Source organism: Pimephales promelas, chromosome 3, assembly GCF_988280905.1.
Source record: "Pimephales promelas chromosome 3, fPimPro1.hap1.1, whole genome shotgun sequence".
NCBI classification, from domain to species: Eukaryota; Metazoa; Chordata; class Actinopteri; order Cypriniformes; family Leuciscidae; genus Pimephales; species Pimephales promelas.
Window position 1 is genome coordinate 34587532 of NC_142771.1, and position 18820 is coordinate 34606351.

Genomic DNA, 18820 nt, shown 5'->3' on the forward strand with positions numbered 1-18820 from the left:
AAAGGGTTAAGAGAATTGTGACAACCTTTTTAGACCATGCACCTGGTGCGCCGACCACTTTTCCTGTCGTTGAACTAGCAAAAGTGGATACGGACACGCCCTAAGTGCACTTGCGACGTGCACTTTAGATCGTTAAAATGGGGTGTGATCAACTCACCTGTGGTCCAACCACTCCAGCAGGCCCGGGGGGACCCGTCTTTCCTTGAAATCCCTGTATGAAAAAAAAAAAAAATTCACATTCACATTCAAAAATACTATTTCAGAAGCAAAACCGGCTGGTCTTAGCAAAATAGCTTTTACTATTGTTTAGAAAAAACAAATTACTATTCAGTGTATCTAGTTAAGGGAATTCATATAGAAATGTAAGGTTAAACATGCCCTACACTTGCACAGTGATGCCGCATAGACTGTAGTAGTTTGCAATGGGGTCTGCACTAGCTCGGCATTAAGGGTACACAGTGGCTCTTACCAGCACTCAAGTCATTAAATAATAAAGTGGACACACTGTGGTCTCAGGGTCTTTGCTAAAGTCCACAAGACCCATAAAGTGTCTTATTTTGTCATTTAGGGATTCAGAGGGGTGCTCAAGTCACATCAAATGAAATGCGCCATTTGGGACATGACCATTGTTATCTTTCTATGAAATGATTATCTTTAATATAAAAACTGACTCACTGGCTCTCCTCGTTGACCTGGGTGACCTGGCAACCCGTCCTTTCCCGCAGGGCCCTGGAAAGAAAGAACAAAACATGTGAGAGGTATTCTTTCATTCTCTCAGAGAGTTTTCTTTCTTTACTGGTCACTTACATTTGGTCCCTTTGGCCCGGCCTCTCCATTGCGTCCTTGTGGTCCTTGAGGGCCCTAAAGCAGAGCGGAAGAAGCACTGTTATTCATTTATCCCCGGCAATGAAAAGAAATCTGAAATCTCACATTAGTCTGGTAGATTGACCGTGTAATATGAGGAGAATTGTAATAGATAACATACTCTCTCTCCTGTGGCACCTTGTGGGCCGTCATGACCAGCAGAGCCCTGAGCATAAGACAAAGGGACATCACAATCTTTTTTTCTATAGGATCATTATCTGTATGAGGATGGCTTTCTTACCTTGGCTCCCGGCTTCCCTGTCGGTCCTCGTGCTCCTCTTCCCCCACGTGCACCCTGCAAACAATAGGAACCAAACACCCAAATATGCTTGATTAAAATGATTGTTCAGTCAATCATCATTGGCTGTTCCCTCATTAATCGCTGCATGTGCTGAGGTGTCTAAAGACTTACATTTGGACCTCTTTCGCCATCGGCACCGGCCTGTCCAGCAGGTCCCTGTAAAAAAAAAAGGTTCATTAAAAAAAAAGCCCACACACATGAATGCAGCAGGGTGTGTGTAATCTCTCGGACAGTGTAAAGTGGCCCTGGCCTCTCACCCTCTTTCCTTTCTCTCCTTCCAGCCCAGCTGTGCCAGAAAAGCCCAATGATCCCTGTGGACAAATGCAAAGGTTAATCAATTACCACATTCCATTCATTAATCAATCTCAACATTTAATTAACCACAAATTAACCTCAGAAGTCCAATTACCATAAATACGGCAAATAATAATTGTAGCTTCAGATAAGCTATTAATAAAACACCCTCTAAATGGCCATTAATCATCCTCAGTAAAAAGGTAATATGGAAATATTAATATACCATGACGGAGACCTGCGGCTTTCAGAATTTAGTGTAAAAATCGGGTTATTGTAATTTCAATGATGATGCTCTACCTTGGACCCCTGTCTGCCGGGATATCCAGGCAATCCCGGAACTCCAAGTTTGCCCTGCACATGGAATGAGTCGTCAGAAAATTAAAGAAAATGATCGGAATATAATATAAATAATGCTCAATAGACTGTAGGTATTTACCTTTTCTCCAGCAATACCCGGAGGTCCAGACTCTCCCAGGGGTCCTGACTGACCCTTCGGCCCCTCTGGTCCGTCTTCACCACGATTTCCAGTAGCCCCATTATCGCCCTAAGCATGCACAATGAGATTTACTATAAAATCTATGGCATGCCATCAATGGGTGGTTAAAAGGTGTTTGCTTTTTGGCCCAAGGTTAATACATTTCAATTATGTCTATGATTTTCTATCCCTGGATATGGCTTGGGACACTCTCTCAACGGGTTTTTGCCTCTTTTTGGAATAAATTGCACGTTTGATGGCTTTAAACATTAAAGGTGCAATATGCAGGATTTTTGCAGTAAAATATCCAAAAACCACTAGGCCAATGTTATATGTTTTGCTTAGTTGATTACTTACAATATCCCAAATGTTTCCAACTATTTGTAAAACGTGAGAAAATTGCGATTTTTAACCGAGGAAACGGGGCGTGTGAGCAGAGGTGAGGAGTCGACAGTCAATGACGTCATATCCGCGTACCTGCGTTTCGTACTGCTAAAGTAACCATGGCGACAGACGCGGACAACTGGGTCGGTTATGCCCGTTATGCGAGCTCAACAGCGTGAGCGTCCCTAGCAGGGTTTTGTTCAAATATTATGGACAATGGCAAGCAGACTTTGAGACAAAAAGAGGACTAAAACGAAGATCAACATCTTTCCAGATGCCGAGAGCTCCACGCCCGCGACTAACTTCGACTTGACAGAGACGCGAGTGTTGGATGTTACTTGAGCAAACAGTATGTTTTCAATTGTTTTCAATGGGAGCGCCGCCATGAGCGTGACGAGGCGCTGAGCGTTTTTTTCACGCTGAAGCGCCGAGCGCCCAGCGTTTTTACTGGTCGCTGGGAGTTGAAAAATGTTCAACTTTGGATAAAACGCAGCGCTCATCACTGTCACATTTTACCCAGCCGTCCAATCACAGTGGAGGAGGGGCGGGACTAAACCACACCGACCAACTGTCACAACATTCAAACTGCTGCGGATATTCTGTATCATAGCAACGAAACGTCTCAACAGAAAAAATGGCTAAAAACGCTTTGGCGGACACACGGCCTAATGTTAATCTAGCTTAGTCACATACAGCCAACAAACAACCTAACTAACAACATTCAACACACTCAAATGCCGTTTAGTGTGATAGTGAAACTGTTAGAGCGCTGCGTTCCCTCAAGTTTAATTCCTCAAATAAACTGACCTGTGTGAGTAATTCAGCGTGAAGTTCGGTAGAATTAAATGTCCTTATTCCCTTATATCGACGGACTCGCGTTGCGTGTGGCGCTGGTATACGTCTAGCAATAGCGCCCTGCTTCATGTTACAAACATCAATGTATTCACTCATCCATAAAAGATCCATCAGCTTGACGACAACATCCATAATTCTGCTTAACGCCGCCTTCACACTGGCAGTTGAAATCAGCTCCGTAATACGCAATACGTTCCCAACGGACGTCGTACTACACAGTGAAAAGCGTCGGACACGGGTAGAACAAAAATGGCGGAGAGAGAGATTAAAGTTTGATTCTGTTTTTTTTTATTATTATTATTAAAGTTTGATTCTGTCAGTTCTGTATGATCTCTCTGATGATATGTTGACAGGTCGGCTAAAATATGTGATATAGTGGTCAATAGTTTAATTGTATTAACTGCCCTTATAAACGTTAGAAAGTCATGAAAATAAAAAATGACATGACAACTTATCGTTATAAAATCGTTATTTATTATATTAAATGTTAATAATTCAGGTTTGTTTATCAGTACCATAGCAACGCTCAACTTCCGCTGGAATTGTCGGATAGGAACCGTCCGTAGCTTTTCGCACGAGTTCAAATTTTTGAACGCATCCGGATGACCAACGGACACGATTTTCTTCGCATCGCACTCGGTCGGACCCGTTTCGGACCCATTCGCATGCGGTCTGCGAATCTCCATAGGAAATGAATGACTTCCGGTCGTTTCGCAGCCGCATCGGAGCTGATTTCAACTGCCAGTGTGAAGGCGGCGTAATACGGAATATACGTCATTGATATACGCCTTTGTTATTGTAAGAGATTAGCGACCCCTGGTGGCGAAACGATCTTGCATATTGTACCTTTAACAGAATACCTTTACTCAACAAGCTACATGGTTTAAGTACCATGTGTGGGACAACTTACACATTATAGTTTTATACTAGGAGATGGGTGGTTGGTTAAAAAAAAATTACGAACAATAATAATAAGGATGTTTGTCTTAGCAAGCTCTACTAGCTATGGCCTATTCAGACTGAATGGAAATACTCACTCTGTCTCCTTTAATGCCCATTTCACCCTTGGCCCCTGGGAAACCATCTTCACCCTGTAGCAGGCAGACAAAAGAAATTCAATTAGACCGACCCCCCTTCAAATTGCTCCACACACACATGAAAACATAGACACACTCAGAAAATCATGCATCAAGTGAAGCCACTATCAGTAAACACTGAGCCTTATCTCCACACTGATAACTGAACTTGTTGTCTTCTTTTCCCTTGGCTTTGTTATGAGAAAACAAGCGGATTTTTGTTCTCTCTCTCACCTTCTCCCCCTTGCTACCCTTCAGTCCCCTCACCCCATCTGCGCCCTGTTGAAGAAAAGGACAAAACGTATCAGTGTGTGCCGCAGGGATCTCTGCGCAATCTCCGAACCTCAGATAGCAAACGTTCACCTGAAAGACAGAATCTCAGAAATTATGTCTTGACATCGGTATACCAGCACAGACTGTTGAAAGTAATAAAACTGCTCGAGGTAAGACATACCATTACCGCTACAAATATAAACTCCATTGTGACAGAACATAAATGCAGACGATGACACCATCAAAGCATAAACCCGTTATTTATTCTTTGACCGCATGCCGAGGGCATCGCATCACACACTTCCACACAACCAAGCCCAGACAGGTTTCGTTTTCCTCCTTGTAGCGTTTTCGTCTGTCCATCACGAGTGCTGTGCACTGTCAAGGGCTTTCCCGGAGAGAATTAAGCTGATCTACCTGGGCCAGTTGTCTGCCATTCACTGTCAATCAAAAGTCCACCCGCCATCCAAGTCCAAACGTCTTTGAGTGTCTTTGTACCTAACCGAACAAGCTGCAATCTCAAAACCGCTCACCTTCACTCCACGGGGCCCGGGATATCCGATCGGCCCTTGCGCTCCTGATAAACCCTGAATAGGAGAAGAGACAGTCTGTCAGTATAGCGATCAGGCACTAACAATACCCTGTAATTAATCTACGATTGAACCATTGTAGTGCTGAATGAAGACGTAGCGAGAGGGTTCGTGGTGAAAATGAAACAATGAGCGCACAATGAGGACGACTTGACTCATTTTGCTGCATAAAAGAACGCTGTGATGTGACCGGTGATAATTCAGCTACTGCAGCTGGATCGCCTGTAACAAAAGGCTTCAGACTGGGCAGCGCTTTTTTGTGTGGTGCCGCATTTAGACTCTTGGCTCTCTCCGTTTCCTCTTCAAATTGTCACCGCTAATTTAGGTCAGTGGAGCAGCAGTGTGTGTGTGATTGTAACCCACCTGGTGTCCTTTCTCCCCAGGGGGACCCTCTCTTCCAGGATGACCCTGCGATTTGAACAAGATAACCAGGTGTTAGCATGACAGCAGGATGATTAGGGGACATCCTGTTTCTGTGAGAGAGCTAATGAGCCAACACAAAAGGCCAGGCCTGGACTAAGGACTCTGCATCATCACTTTTTCAGCATGAAAATTATGCTGTGAAGATTTATTGGGAATGTTTGTGGTTGAGGGTGACATTTGGCGAAATGTACCACATAGCGCCCCCTGCTGGCTGGTAAGAATATATATATATATATATATATATTAGTGGTGCAACGGATCATCACTGATCCGTGATCCGTTCGGATCAATGTCTTCGGTTCGGCACACACGTGATCCGCGGATTGATTATGAAAAAAAAACAAAACAAAAAAAAAACGTGCGCATGTTGTTCAGTCAACGCACAGCTTCGTCATAGCGAGCGGAGGAACGGAGAAGCTTGAACGCCCCGCGTCATTTCAGGGCTCCAGACCAGACTGCGACCAAAATTTGAGAGTGTGCGACTGAATTTTACATCCAGTCGCACATGTGCGACCAGTAAATTTGCCACACGTTAAACGCATGGTAAAGCGGTGCGTCAATGAATCCGTGACAAGAATAGCGCGCGTAAACATCTGTGGGAGGGAGACGGAGACAAATATCACAACCTGATGTGCGTCTGAGCAATCAGCGATCTATGGACTCGTTAGTCGTTGCCTAGCAGCGAATGCAAACAAAATGAAAGTGGAACGAAAATACGCTACTCATTTATGATTAGGACCGTGGTCGGAGCAGCAGCAGCGATCCATTGACAAAATAAAGCCCCGAACTTGACAGTCGCGGGCCGATCTCGCTCACGCAACACTGTTACTAGGAGATCCAGTGAAGAAATCCATTGAATTCGCCTCAGAATTAATAACATCAACACCACGAGATCCAGTGAGAAACACTCCGATTCGGCGCAGGTTTCTGTTATAAACCATATCAGATCAAACAGAGCTGACGTGGAAACCAGGAGAAACACTTATAGAAGGCTTTCAGTCCACAAATCAGCCTATATATGATAATGTGTAAGAAATAGTCAAATGCTTACAAGTAGCCTACTACACATCTTTTCCCAGCACTTCAATAATATCATAAATAAATGTTTTATTTTTTTGAATTTTTTATGTGATTACCAACACATTTTTTGTTTATCCTTTAAAGATTGTCCTAAAATGAAAAAAGTACGATGATATTTTCACTACTTTTATTAATTGATATTAAGACATTATAAATGATAATAACTAAGTTAATTTCATCTACACCCTAAATTAAGCTTAGTGATTTATTGTCAGCCCCAGTGCTACCAGAATTATTATTATTTTTTTTATTTTTTTTTTTTTGTAGAACTCGCTGTGAGTTCTCATTTGAGGTGATGCTGCCCTCAACTTTCAGTCTGGAACCCTGTGAAGTTAAAATAAAACAGAATATCATAATGTTAAGTCTATTATTAAAGAATTTGTCAGTAGGCTATTACAGTTATTTTGGGGGAAATTTTTTTTTTTTTTTTTTTTTGCTGATCCGAAAAATGATCCGATCCGTGACCCTGATCCGAGAAACGATCCGATCCGTGAGTTTTTTGATCCGTTGCACCCCTAATATATATATATATATATATATATATATATACACTCACCGGCCACTTTATTAGGTACCCCATGCTAGTAACGGGTTGGACCCCCTTTTGCCTTCAGAACTGCCTCAATTCTTCGTGGCATAGATTCAACAAGATGCTGGAAGCATTCCTCATTCCTCATCCACACAGTTGCCGCAGATTTGTCGGCTGCACATCCATGATGCGAATCTCCCGTTCCACCACATCCCAAAGATGCTCTATTGGATTGAGATCTGGTGACTGTGGAGGCCATTTGAGTACAGCGAACTCATTGTCATGTTCAAGAAACCAGTCTGAGATGATTCCAGCTTTATGACATGGCGCATTATCCTGCTGAAAGTAGCCATCAGAAGTTGGGTACATTGTGGTCATAAAGGGATGGACATGGTCAGCAACAATACTCAGGTAGGCTGTGGCGTTGCAACGATGCTCAATTGGTACCAAGGGGCCCAAAGAGTGCCAAGAAAATATTCCCCACACCATGACACCACCATCACCAGCCTGAACCGTTGATACAAGGCAGGATGGATCCATGCGTTCATGTTGTAGACGCCAAATTCTGACCCTACCATCCGAATGTCGCAGCAGAAATCGAGACTCATCAGACCAGGCAACGTTTTTCCAATCTTCTATTGTCCAATTTCGATGAGCTTGTGCAAATTGTAGCCTCAGTTTCCTGTTCTTAGCTGAAAGGAGTGGCACCCGGTGTGGTCTTCTGCTGCTGTAGCCCATCTGCCTCAAAGTTCGACGTACTGTGCGTTCAGAGATGCTCTTCTGCCCACCTTGGTTGTAACGGGTGGTTATTTGAGTCACTGTTGCCCTTCTATCAGCTCGAACCAGTCTGGCCATTCTCCTCTGACCTCTGGCATCAACAAGGCATTTCCGCCCACAGAACTGCCGCTCACTGGATGTTTTTTCTTTTTCGGACCATTCTCTGTAAACCCTAGAGATGGTTGTGCGTGAAAATCCCAGTAGATTAGCAGTTTCTGAAATACTCAGACCAGCCCTTCTGGCACCAACAATCATGCCACGTTCAAAGTCACTCAAATCACCTTTCTTCCCCATACTGATGCTCGGTTTGAACTGCAGGAGATTGTCTTGACCATGTCTACATGCCTAAATGCACTGAGTTGCCGCCATGTGATTGGCTGCTTAGAAATTAAGTGTTAACGCGCAGTTGGACAGGTGTACCTAATAAAGTGGCCGGTGAGTGTATATATATATATATATACTGTATATATATATAAAGTAATAATCAAAGGATTTAGTCCTATGATGTTTTTGGAGAACAGTACTTACTGTGGGACCATCAATCCCAGGAAGGCCCTGCATTCCCGGTTTGCCCTCGGGACCCTGTTTACAAGACACACACACACACACAAAATATTGAATTCTCTGATCCAAACCACAAACCAAAACCTATTTTATACCCAGCATGCTCAGCTTGTTAACTGCAATCAATATCCATAATGTGCTTAGGCACATTTGAGAGAAGATGTACTGTATGTGTGCATGATGTGTATGCAAAGTTTTGCTATTGATTAGCTGTCTAGCTTCATGTGGAAATCTGAATAAAGCGCAAACACACACATGCAGGGTCAAAGGTCAGTGCTTTAAAACTGAAATAAAGCAAGACTTGTGGAGTTTACCTTCTCTCCTGGCAGACCTATAGGCCCCTGCGAACCAGGGAAGCCCTGAAAAAGAAGAAAAAGTATTCAAAAGCAAAAGTGTGGGTTTTGTTCAATAATATTAGGCTTCATTAGGGAGAACTTGAGTGAAGATGGATGTGTACCTGTATGCCTGGGTTTCCCTGTTGACCTGGAGGTCCAGGTTCACCAACGGGTCCCTGCAAAATGGGAGTGGGGATGGGTGAGCCATCATTTTGGAAGATCATAATGATTATTTTGTAAAGTTAGGACTTTACGATCAAGTGTTTAAGTCCTCCAGGGAAATTCCTACCAAGTTTGCAAAACTAATCATGACTATTATGGTTAATATTGTCAAGATTGGTTATTTGATGTAAGCCTAAATGATGTCTTTTTCACTTTATGAAAAAGATTTATAGCGAAACTATCACTCATTTAATAAATAAACAACAAAGTTTAAGTTTTATAAGCTCAAATGCTCGCCTTGCTCTGTTCTGTGACGTTCGTGACTCTGTTCGAACTTGTTCATCAAAATGAATGAATCTTCGTTGAATGAACCAAATGACTCGAAAAAAGATTCATTCATTTTGAGTTGGTGGTTGGTTTTAAGTTTCATTTGAGCTTATAAAACTTAAACTTTGTTATTTATTTTTTTAAATGAGCGATCGTTTCGCTTGATAAGACCCTTATTCATCGTCTGGAATCGTTTAAAGCCCTTTGAACACTTTGCAGTTTGCACTGAAACTCTCATTTGGACCTTGAACCGTTTGGTTCCCATTGAAGTCCATTATATGGAGAAAAATCCTGGAATGTTTTCATCAAAAACCTTAATTTCTTTTCGACTGAAGAAAGAAAGACATGGACATCTTGGATGGCATGGGGGTGAGTAAATTATCAGCAAAAGTTTTTTAAAAAGTGAACTACTCCTTTAACTACTGTATGTGTTTTATCACTATCTGGCTGCCACAGAGAACGATGGGAAATATACTTTTGTTGTGCAAAGCTGTCGCCTCATAAACTGGCTAGATGAGTCGTATTTTCTGCCAGGCTTTATAGCTGATTTTAATCAACAGTACACAAAAAGTGCATACAAACTAAAATGTAGTCAACATCATCAATCAAAGAATAACTTGAGCTCTATGAACAGCATCTGTTGATTACCCCAGTTTGTAACAATTAGCTTCAATTAGCCAACTCCTATAAGTCTTTAATCGACACGCCCCCAACCCTGAACAAATCAGGGCTTTAAAGAAAATCCCATCTTCCCACTGGTAATTAAACCATTGTGGTGCAATTCCTGTGCAATCCTAGTAAATTCTATCACTCCATCATGACTTGAAGGCAGTACATGTCAGATGAATAGATGAAGGCTAGAGGTACTGTAACCTTACTCTACAGTTCTCAAGGGCTCTGTTACCCAGTCTGCCAGTGCAAAAGACCCTCAAATGGTTTTATCTGACAGCTTCTGACATGTTAACATTCAGCTCTTTTCTGGAATTTATTTATCTGCATACATTGTGTAATACAAGCATAGAAAACTTCATATCAAACCCACCAAGTTGCCCTTTGGGCCTTGGACACCATCAACGCCTTGAATTCCCTTGAAGTAAAACACAAGGTTAAGCTTCACAATCTTAAAAATACCACCACACCTCAATCCATATTGGGCATGAAAACTAGCCATTATGTAACTCTGAAGGATGGTAATTGTCATACCTGCTGCCCAGTTGGACCAGGTGGCCCTCTTGGCCCCACAAGTCCTCTAAGGCCCTGTAAAGAAAAACTCCCATGGTTAAATGCGGTAACAGATTAGCGTTGGGATACGCACATGGCTGCTTCTGTACATCTGTTTAAGTTTGATGTGTATATATATGCGTGTATAGATCCTCTAGTATGCGTGTATGCGTGGCTGGCGTGTGTTTTGTTTTCGTCAGTCTTGGTCTTTGTACACCGGCCAAGCCACCTGTTCCAGAGCCACATCTGTGATCTCCAGGGAGGTGATTGATATGGAAATATAATCATGCAGGCCATGATTTCATCTCTTCCATTCACCAATCTCCCAGCTCATCTATCTCCATCCCCGCATTTATCTCCACAGCATCTCTCTCTGTACCGAGCTGTAATAGTGCTCAAGTCCCTTAGTGCTCTGGGTGATCCATTTTAACAGCCGGCACCCCAGTGGATCACAGCTCACCTGCCGAGACTTAAATGGTGCTTGAGCCACCGTTAATCAGACAGTGTCTGTGTGTTTATGTGTCTGTGCGCGTGTGTGTCTGTCCATGGGTCGGGTTGCGTCACTCACAGGTTCTCCCGGTTGCCCTCTTGGTCCAACAGGCCCATCCGAACCCTGTAATAGGAAGTTTGGCAATCTTCACTAAGGAAGGATGTCAGAAGGGTTATATATGCAAAAATATTCCCATTCTTGAAAGATGTGATCAATGTGAATCGCTGCTGCATACATTTTGGAACTTTGCATAATGAGCATCCCACACACAGTGCACAGCTTGTCTCTTTCATGCGATTTGCGAGTACACACCTGGGGCAGTGCAGGCGATCTTTAAACGGATTATTAGCAATCTGATAAAAGACTCGCTTAGGGGGTTGCACAAAGCTCCGAAAAACCGGATAGAAGAAAAGGCGAATCTGGTGTTACCTTGTGACCGGGCTCTCCAGGTGGACCTTGGGGTCCAGGTTTCCCCCTGTCTCCCTGAGGAATGTTCACATTTGTGATATTGCACACAATACGAAGTCTAAAATAGATCTGAGGGTCTATTTAAAGTGAAGCCGAGTGTTTAGACACATCCAAGAGCCACACTTGACTGAGCAGTAAACAGACTGTGTGATTTGATTAAGCAATTTGGTGTTCTCGACTCACTCTATGTCCTTTGTTCCCTGGGAGACCAGGTAGTCCATCAAAGCCCCTGTCACCCTGCAAAAAAAGACAAAGATCCATAAGAAAGATCGACAAAGCAACACAAACGTCCACCAGCACACTTCATTAACTGAACAGAACCCATGTCCTTTCACAAGGTCGTGTGCTTTGCTTCGAACACACGAACGCACGGAGGCAAACAGGGACTATGGGGCAGAGGTGTGCGTGGCATGTGGCAGGGTTTGACAGGCTGCCTCAGAGGAACCTTCCCATCTGCTGTGATTCTCAGCCCGCATCCGGTGCCGAGACTCGGAGAGCTGCGGGAGCACCTCACACTTCCTCATCAAACAAACTGCTGTTGTGCTAAATAGCTCCGCGTGATTTATTTACTGACGGGTCTTGCAGCTGGACTGGGCTGAATGCTTGCTATTGTCAGCACACACAATAAAACACAGCCCTCAATGGCAAACGCTTCCATCGGTGGCCGAAACTATTAGGGTCAAATGAAAGTTTCCGGTGCTCCCATTTAGCTCTGGCAGCTGAATCTACAACTTGAGCAAATCCATACACACATTAACTAACCAAACACAAAAATATTGGATGTTTGTGGAGGCTGCCCCTGCAAACTCACCAACATATAGAGTCATAAAACCCGTAAATGAGCATTTTTGCACTTCTAGTTGTGTGTTTTTTTTTCCTTTTTAATGGGTTTATGGTTAAATTCATTAAATAAGGTTTGCGGCTAACACAAGCTAATTTTCATTTTGTTACTACAACATAAAATACCAGTAGTAGATGAAGTAAAGAAATTTTAGCTGGAGTATTATGCTGCGTTCATGTGCTATGGTAATTATGCCAAAAGCCGACGTGGAAAATGCACATGAACACCCCCTCATGTGGTATTTTCCACTGGGCAACTCGTAGAATATTTTGATGGCCGAGTTGCCGAAATGTTAGATAACCTTTGAACTTTTCAAAATGGCGGAGAGCACCGTAAGAGTCGTGAATGGTAAAAACATATACTATTCATGATCTAGAAAATATATAGCATATTATTTACCTTTTGAGTTTTGATAAATCATGTTCTTGCTGTTGCAGATGACTTAAGCAATCTAAAATAGTTTTTACCACATTACGACAACAAAAGCACTTGAACGCAACACACTGGTAAATACCAGTTCACAAGTGGAAAATATCCTACTTTCCATAGCACTTGAACGCAGCATTAGTACAGATAACATATTAAATTTTACTCCAGTAAAAGTATAAAGGGTTCCTTTTCAATTTTACTTGAGTAAAGTGCTTGATCTGAACTCTTTCCCCAGCATTGACGGAATTTTCCAGCTTTCCGTGTTTGTTATACGGTAGAGGGCGCTATTAAACGTATTCTGAAAGAGTACTGAATATCCTGATCAAAACATGTGCAAAGAAGAAGCAGAAATAAGAGATATCATACGTAAGCAGATGCATATGTGATGTGATCTGGACCCACCACATGGTGAAATTTGACATATTACAGGTTTTTAGACCATATTAAAGGGATACTCCACTTTTTTTGGAAATACGCTCATTTTACCACTCCCCCAGAGTTAAACAGTTGAGTTTTACCATTTTTGAATCCATTCAGCTGATTTTCTGATATTTAGAAGAATATCGGTAACCAGACAGTTTCTGGTCTCATTGACTTCCATAGTATATTTTTTTCCTACTATGGAAGTCAATGAGACCAGAAACTGTTTGGTTACCGATATTCTTCAAAATATCAGAAAATCAGCTAAATGGATTCGAAAACAGTAAAACTCAACTGTTTAACTCTGGGGGAGTTGTAAAATGAGCCTATTTCCAAAAAAAGTGGAGTATCCCTTTAAACCTGGGTTCAAGCCCTTTCCAAATCTGTTTTTATTTCTTTCATCGCTCGTCTGTAACAAAAGTTATGGTTATCTGAAGTCGGGTGATCGCTATGATTTTCAGAAATGGAATTTTGAGAAAAACAGGTTTAATTAACTGGCGCTCCCTTTTTTATTGCCTTTTTTCATATCACATATTTTAGCAATCATCATAGATTAGGTATCATTCGAAAGCTTACCAACTCAAAATTCAACCTGTGAAAACCGTTTTGAAATCGGACGATTGAGCAGGGTCTTTTAAACGAGCAGTTTGAAAGTGCTCCGCATCACACACAATAACACTGGATAAAAATAAAAAATAAATAAAAACTTGCGTGCTGTTGTAGTTCACCCAGGACTGGACTTTATTCTGTTATGTGGTTTATTTTGATAGGTGAACTGTCTTTGTAGTGTTAAGAGAAGGAAAGCTAAACGGGACATATTTGCTGTGTCCGATATCTCCACTCAAACCACTACTCCCTATACCCCCTATATAGTAGAGCACTATATAGTGAGCTCACCAGCATAATAGAAACGCCACTTTCGGACACTACTCGATCGTCTCTTGGCGCCGTTGATTACATCATCTGTCAGCTGGGCTATATATATATTTTTTTAAATAAATACATTACATCAGTATATTGAGCTTATTTCTATTCTAAAAGTAATTTCTGGCCGTTTCTGTTATAATGCGCTACTCCACACATGATTATAACTAATTTTTACGATCAGCGTAATGCATGATGGTATAGGGCTTGGGTTAGTGACCATCGGTTGTACACTACTTTTCAAAATGCATTCTGGGATACATTGAGTGAACTATATAGGGTATAATAATCATCACTATATATTCGGACAGCACTACAAAATGGAGAGCTCACTATATAGTCCACTATATAGTAAGTAGTGGGAGATTTCGGATACAGCAATTGTTTTTCCGACATTATAATTGTTTTTTGGACATAAATCGCTATAAATCGCTATTTTTCTACACTAAACTAGTGAATTTTCCCAATATATATTCAAAGATGATAAACAAGATGTTATAGAATATAATAATTTAATAAAAACCCAATTTTGACCAAAAAAAACCTGACATTCAATCTATATTTAGACCTTACTGAAAACGTACCATCGCGACATCCGACGGGTTTTCCCAGATCGCATCATATATGTAAAAAAACGTGATCATCAACATTAAACAGCCCATACATAAAAACTGCCTAATGTTGCTGAATGAAATGTCCACCCAGGACGAGCTTTCGGATTGTGCAAGCATTGGGGGGTGTTGATGGACTCGATCTACTCCATCCTTTGATCATAGTTCTGAATCAGATCTGGATGTAGTCTTTGACAAAAACGTGGAAGAGTTAAATGTACTAATATAAGTATTAAACTAGTATTAAAAGTAAAAAGTACTGATTGATAAATGTTTATTTATTTAGGTCATTATGGATCGCATCACATGCTCAAACTCAGAGGATTCATTTTAAAGGTGCAACATTTCATTTTAAAAATACCCGTTTTTCGGGTATTGCCTGATGGGCTGAATGAGTCCTTCTCTGATCACTGCGACCCCACAAACTATCCTAACCCAAAACTTGTGGATTATAAATATAGATTTAAAGGGTTGGTATAGTTTGTTTATAGACTAACATATCAAGCTTCAAAATTCATAAAAGTGTTAATTTGTGACGATTTTCATGATGCACAAAACATGTAAGAGTCATTAAATTTCACTGATCCAGAGCTTATTTTCTGCAGAAATCCAAAAGCCATTGGAAAGTGGTTTTGTCGAGGGAACCAGGGTGATGTTAACTTCCAGATTAGCCTACAAATATACGTCATCACTGTGCTCTAATTATTATAGGTTAAAGTCAAAAGTTGGTATTCTTGTGCATGTAGTGAATAACCTTTGCTCCTGTCTCTCCAGGAGCCCCTCGACCTCCATCCGCTCCTGACCGGCCCTGCAAGATAAAACACAGAATACCACTTCGTCATCATATTCTATGCACCACCTTGCACTGCTGATGTAATATTCATGAACCAAAAAACACAGCACATCAATATAGAAACTGTTATCGCCCAATTCATATTCATGGTGAGGTTAATGAAATGGATCACACTTGAACTCTGATCACTCTTCCATTGATTTTTCTTACACAGTGTGTGAGATGTTCAGTCTTACCGTCTTCCCAGGTTTTCCATTAAGACCAGCAGGACCTGGCAACCCACGTGGCCCCTTAAACAAGAGAAATAATAATCAGACAAAGAGATGGAGATGGTCAGTAGGGCTGGGTATTGAGAAAAATGTCACAATTCGATTCGATTTCGATTACGATTCGATTCAATATCGATTATTTTGGATATCAGTTACAATAAATGGCCATTTTTCTCAAGGGAATCAAATCTCTTAACTAATGCTGTAAACTATGGGAGTCTAGTTGTAGCCTACTAGGCTTCATTAGCCTAACATGAAGGTAATAATGAACTGTTTTGTAGCTACAAACACTTAAATTACACTTTTATTTATTTTTATAATAAGAAGATTATATTAAATATAAACATTTAAATGGTGGCTGTCATAAAAACTTGCCAGATTTATTCAAATACGCATTAAATATTAGAAGAACATTAAGATTATAATGCATATGTAATATGGTGTATATATTTAGCAAAATGCTCCTCTCTAGAGTTATTTTTTCTAGCTGACTAACGAGTTTATGTGGGTTTTCTGAGGTAAATATGACGATACATGACATTGATTACGAGCTGTTTAACTGACGTCTTTCCTCGGTTGAAACGCTGATTGAACGAATCAATGTGACATGATACGGATTTCGATAAGTTGTACTCTATCTTTTAACACACTTTCAGATGCTTATTCATGTTTATTTCGCGCTGTGACTGGTATTATTAACCCGGAAGAGAGATCAGCGATCTCACGCCACAGCGCCAAAACGTTATTTATGTTTTTGAATTTCTAAAGAAAATGGACGTAATTTGAAAATTGAAACTTTGTTTCATATCAATAGTAACAAAGGACAAAGATTATTGCGTTTTTTTGGATGCACGCAGCCGCGATACAATGTTCCATTCATTCAAATGAAACAGGATGACTAATCGATTCTTGAGATTTAAGAATCGATATCGGTTCGTAAAAATGAGAATCGATTAATATCGAGAAATCGATATTTATTACCCAGCCCTAATGGTGGAATGTAAAAAGGAAATGTCCTTACCGCAGGCCCATTCTCGCCACTGTCCCCTTTCATTCCAGTGGGACCTGGAAGACCCTGGAACAAACATACATTTTCAAAGATAGAAAGTATCCACTGAACCCCCCACAAACATCAAAAATTTTAAGCAGATCACATAGGCTGTGCTAAAAACGTTGAAAAAAAAAAATGAGAAAGATTTCTTACCGATGGACCTGGTCTCCCTGTGAGGCCTTGTGGACCAGGAGGACCCATCAATGACAGCTAGAAGCAAATAAAAATAAAAACAGACAGGGAAAAGTTTATTAGACAGTCCAAGGTATAAAACATTGTATGAAGCACATTTCATTCATATCTGGATCACAAATGGTGACGGTATGCTACAAAGTTCAATATTATTGGGGTTAGTGGATCACTCAGCATCAGCAAAAGTGATGATTGTGTCAGCAAACATCATAGTATTGATAAATGAGTACCAGGGCACATATGTACATGCCAAAGGCAGTTTGGATGTGGGTGTCTTACTTTGGTCTGTTGTAAGATTGCTTGAGCCTGCGCCTCTTGAGCAGATATGACGGGTCCCTTCTGTGAGTCTCCTCCATACTGGAACTAAAGGGGAAGAGATTACTGGCTAAATATTTCACAAGCCACTATTAAAGATATATTATTTGAACATGTTTAGAACACAAAATTGGACATGTACTGAATGTCAATGGCACTGATTATATCACAGCTCCACCATGTGGCCAACATATGCTATTGAGGCTCAGGTGATATCAAATTTTAATTATATTCCTCTAGCAAACAACTCTTACTAATGTGATGCAAGTGGTTTAAATGCATTATTGAAGGAATGATCTCATCTTACGGGTAACATGAGCAAAGTGCCTGGAGGACCCGGTATCCCATCAGCACCAGGCAGCCCTGGACGTCCTTCCGGACCCTTGTGTGAGCAGAGACAATTAGCTTAGTTCATTGATGAAGCACTTCTATACGAAACAACAGCATGAGCAACAGCATTCTTCAGTTATTCCCAATCCATTGGCTTGTTCCCTGAATGCAATATAACACCTATTGATTTTTGGTTTTATTTTTTTACGTGATTCCTGTATCAAAGTGAACTCATCTAATCAAAGCTGTCAGTCACCAGTCCTCTCCTAACAACACAACTCTTCAAGCATCAAAAGAAAAGATAATACCTCCGGCTGGAATATTTTCTTTTGTCTTTCAGCTTCGGATATGTTATAAGACCTAATGGACGTGCAAGGCCAAAAAGAGCTTACATCTGAAGTGAGCCTAGTCTGATGTTTTTGCTAAAACTCAACCCTTTTGTGAATAACACCCGAGAGAAGTTGATTCACAGCCGACCAGAGGCGCTAAACTGAGCGGAGACAAAAGAATAATCTATCTTCATCCCCACTGCCAGAGAAAAATGATGAATTTAGGCTCTTTACGGCAGTTGGAAGTCTGCTGTCTCTCTCGCCCTGGTAAGGGGTTGTGTGTAAAGAGTGAGTCACGCTATATAAGAGCACACACACTGTCCAGAGCAAATTAGGTCACACGATCAGATGAGTCATGGCTTCCTGATGCCTAAGGTCTCCGTAGAGGTTGGTGGTCCCTTCGAGCGGCTCTGAGTCATTGGTGAGGTTTGTTCCATCAACACACCAGTCCAATCATCTCCCCCGTCCCCATGGATGTGTCCTGCGTGTCCTCGGCTCGAGGTTCATGCCGGGTCTTGTGGGTCGGGTGATTATGAGGACACTCACCATATCACCTGGGTCTCCGCTGGGTCCTGGGGGGCCTGTGATGCCAGCGATTCCTGGAAGACCCTGAGGAATAAACAGAATTAACATATTTTTTAACGAAAAATTAATTCCCACACATCACTTTAAGACCACAGGAAATCACTTGAAGGCTGTAAAGTTGTTTTATAATAATTTTGCAAATTATTTAAATAGTACTTTGACTTACGTGTAGTCCTGGTGGGCCAGGAGGTCCTTTAAAAAATGTGCCCTAGTTAGTATAAAACACAATGAGATTAGCAT

The 18820-nt window shown here is 41.3% G+C and overlaps 1 protein-coding gene across 4 annotated transcripts in view; it reads right to left on the minus strand.

Moving 5' to 3' along the window:
- The window catches only part of col5a3a (collagen, type V, alpha 3a), a 117070-nt gene that overhangs the window by 23186 nt on the left and 75064 nt on the right, over positions 1-18820 (minus strand). For all 4 annotated transcript variants that reach the window (XM_089128778.1, XM_089128779.1, XM_039686039.2 and 1 more), the window contains 29 exons: positions 18747-18788; positions 18542-18604; positions 17644-17718; positions 17301-17384; positions 16983-17039; positions 16800-16853; positions 15746-15799; positions 15471-15524; positions 11675-11728; positions 11453-11506; positions 11102-11146; positions 10516-10569; positions 10355-10399; positions 8946-8999; positions 8803-8847; positions 8453-8506; positions 5479-5523; positions 5059-5112; positions 4487-4531; positions 4214-4267; positions 1899-2006; positions 1760-1813; positions 1423-1476; positions 1277-1321; positions 1106-1159; positions 986-1030; positions 808-861; positions 676-729; positions 158-211 (listed from right to left, as the gene is read on the minus strand). In XM_089128778.1, the coding sequence (XP_088984904.1) occupies positions 158-211; positions 676-729; positions 808-861; positions 986-1030; positions 1106-1159; positions 1277-1321; positions 1423-1476; positions 1760-1813; positions 1899-2006; positions 4214-4267; positions 4487-4531; positions 5059-5112; positions 5479-5523; positions 8453-8506; positions 8803-8847; positions 8946-8999; positions 10355-10399; positions 10516-10569; positions 11102-11146; positions 11453-11506; positions 11675-11728; positions 15471-15524; positions 15746-15799; positions 16800-16853; positions 16983-17039; positions 17301-17384; positions 17644-17718; positions 18542-18604; positions 18747-18788 (1608 nt within the window). The remainder of the gene's footprint in view (positions 1-157; positions 212-675; positions 730-807; positions 862-985; positions 1031-1105; positions 1160-1276; positions 1322-1422; positions 1477-1759; positions 1814-1898; positions 2007-4213; positions 4268-4486; positions 4532-5058; positions 5113-5478; positions 5524-8452; positions 8507-8802; positions 8848-8945; positions 9000-10354; positions 10400-10515; positions 10570-11101; positions 11147-11452; positions 11507-11674; positions 11729-15470; positions 15525-15745; positions 15800-16799; positions 16854-16982; positions 17040-17300; positions 17385-17643; positions 17719-18541; positions 18605-18746; positions 18789-18820) is intronic.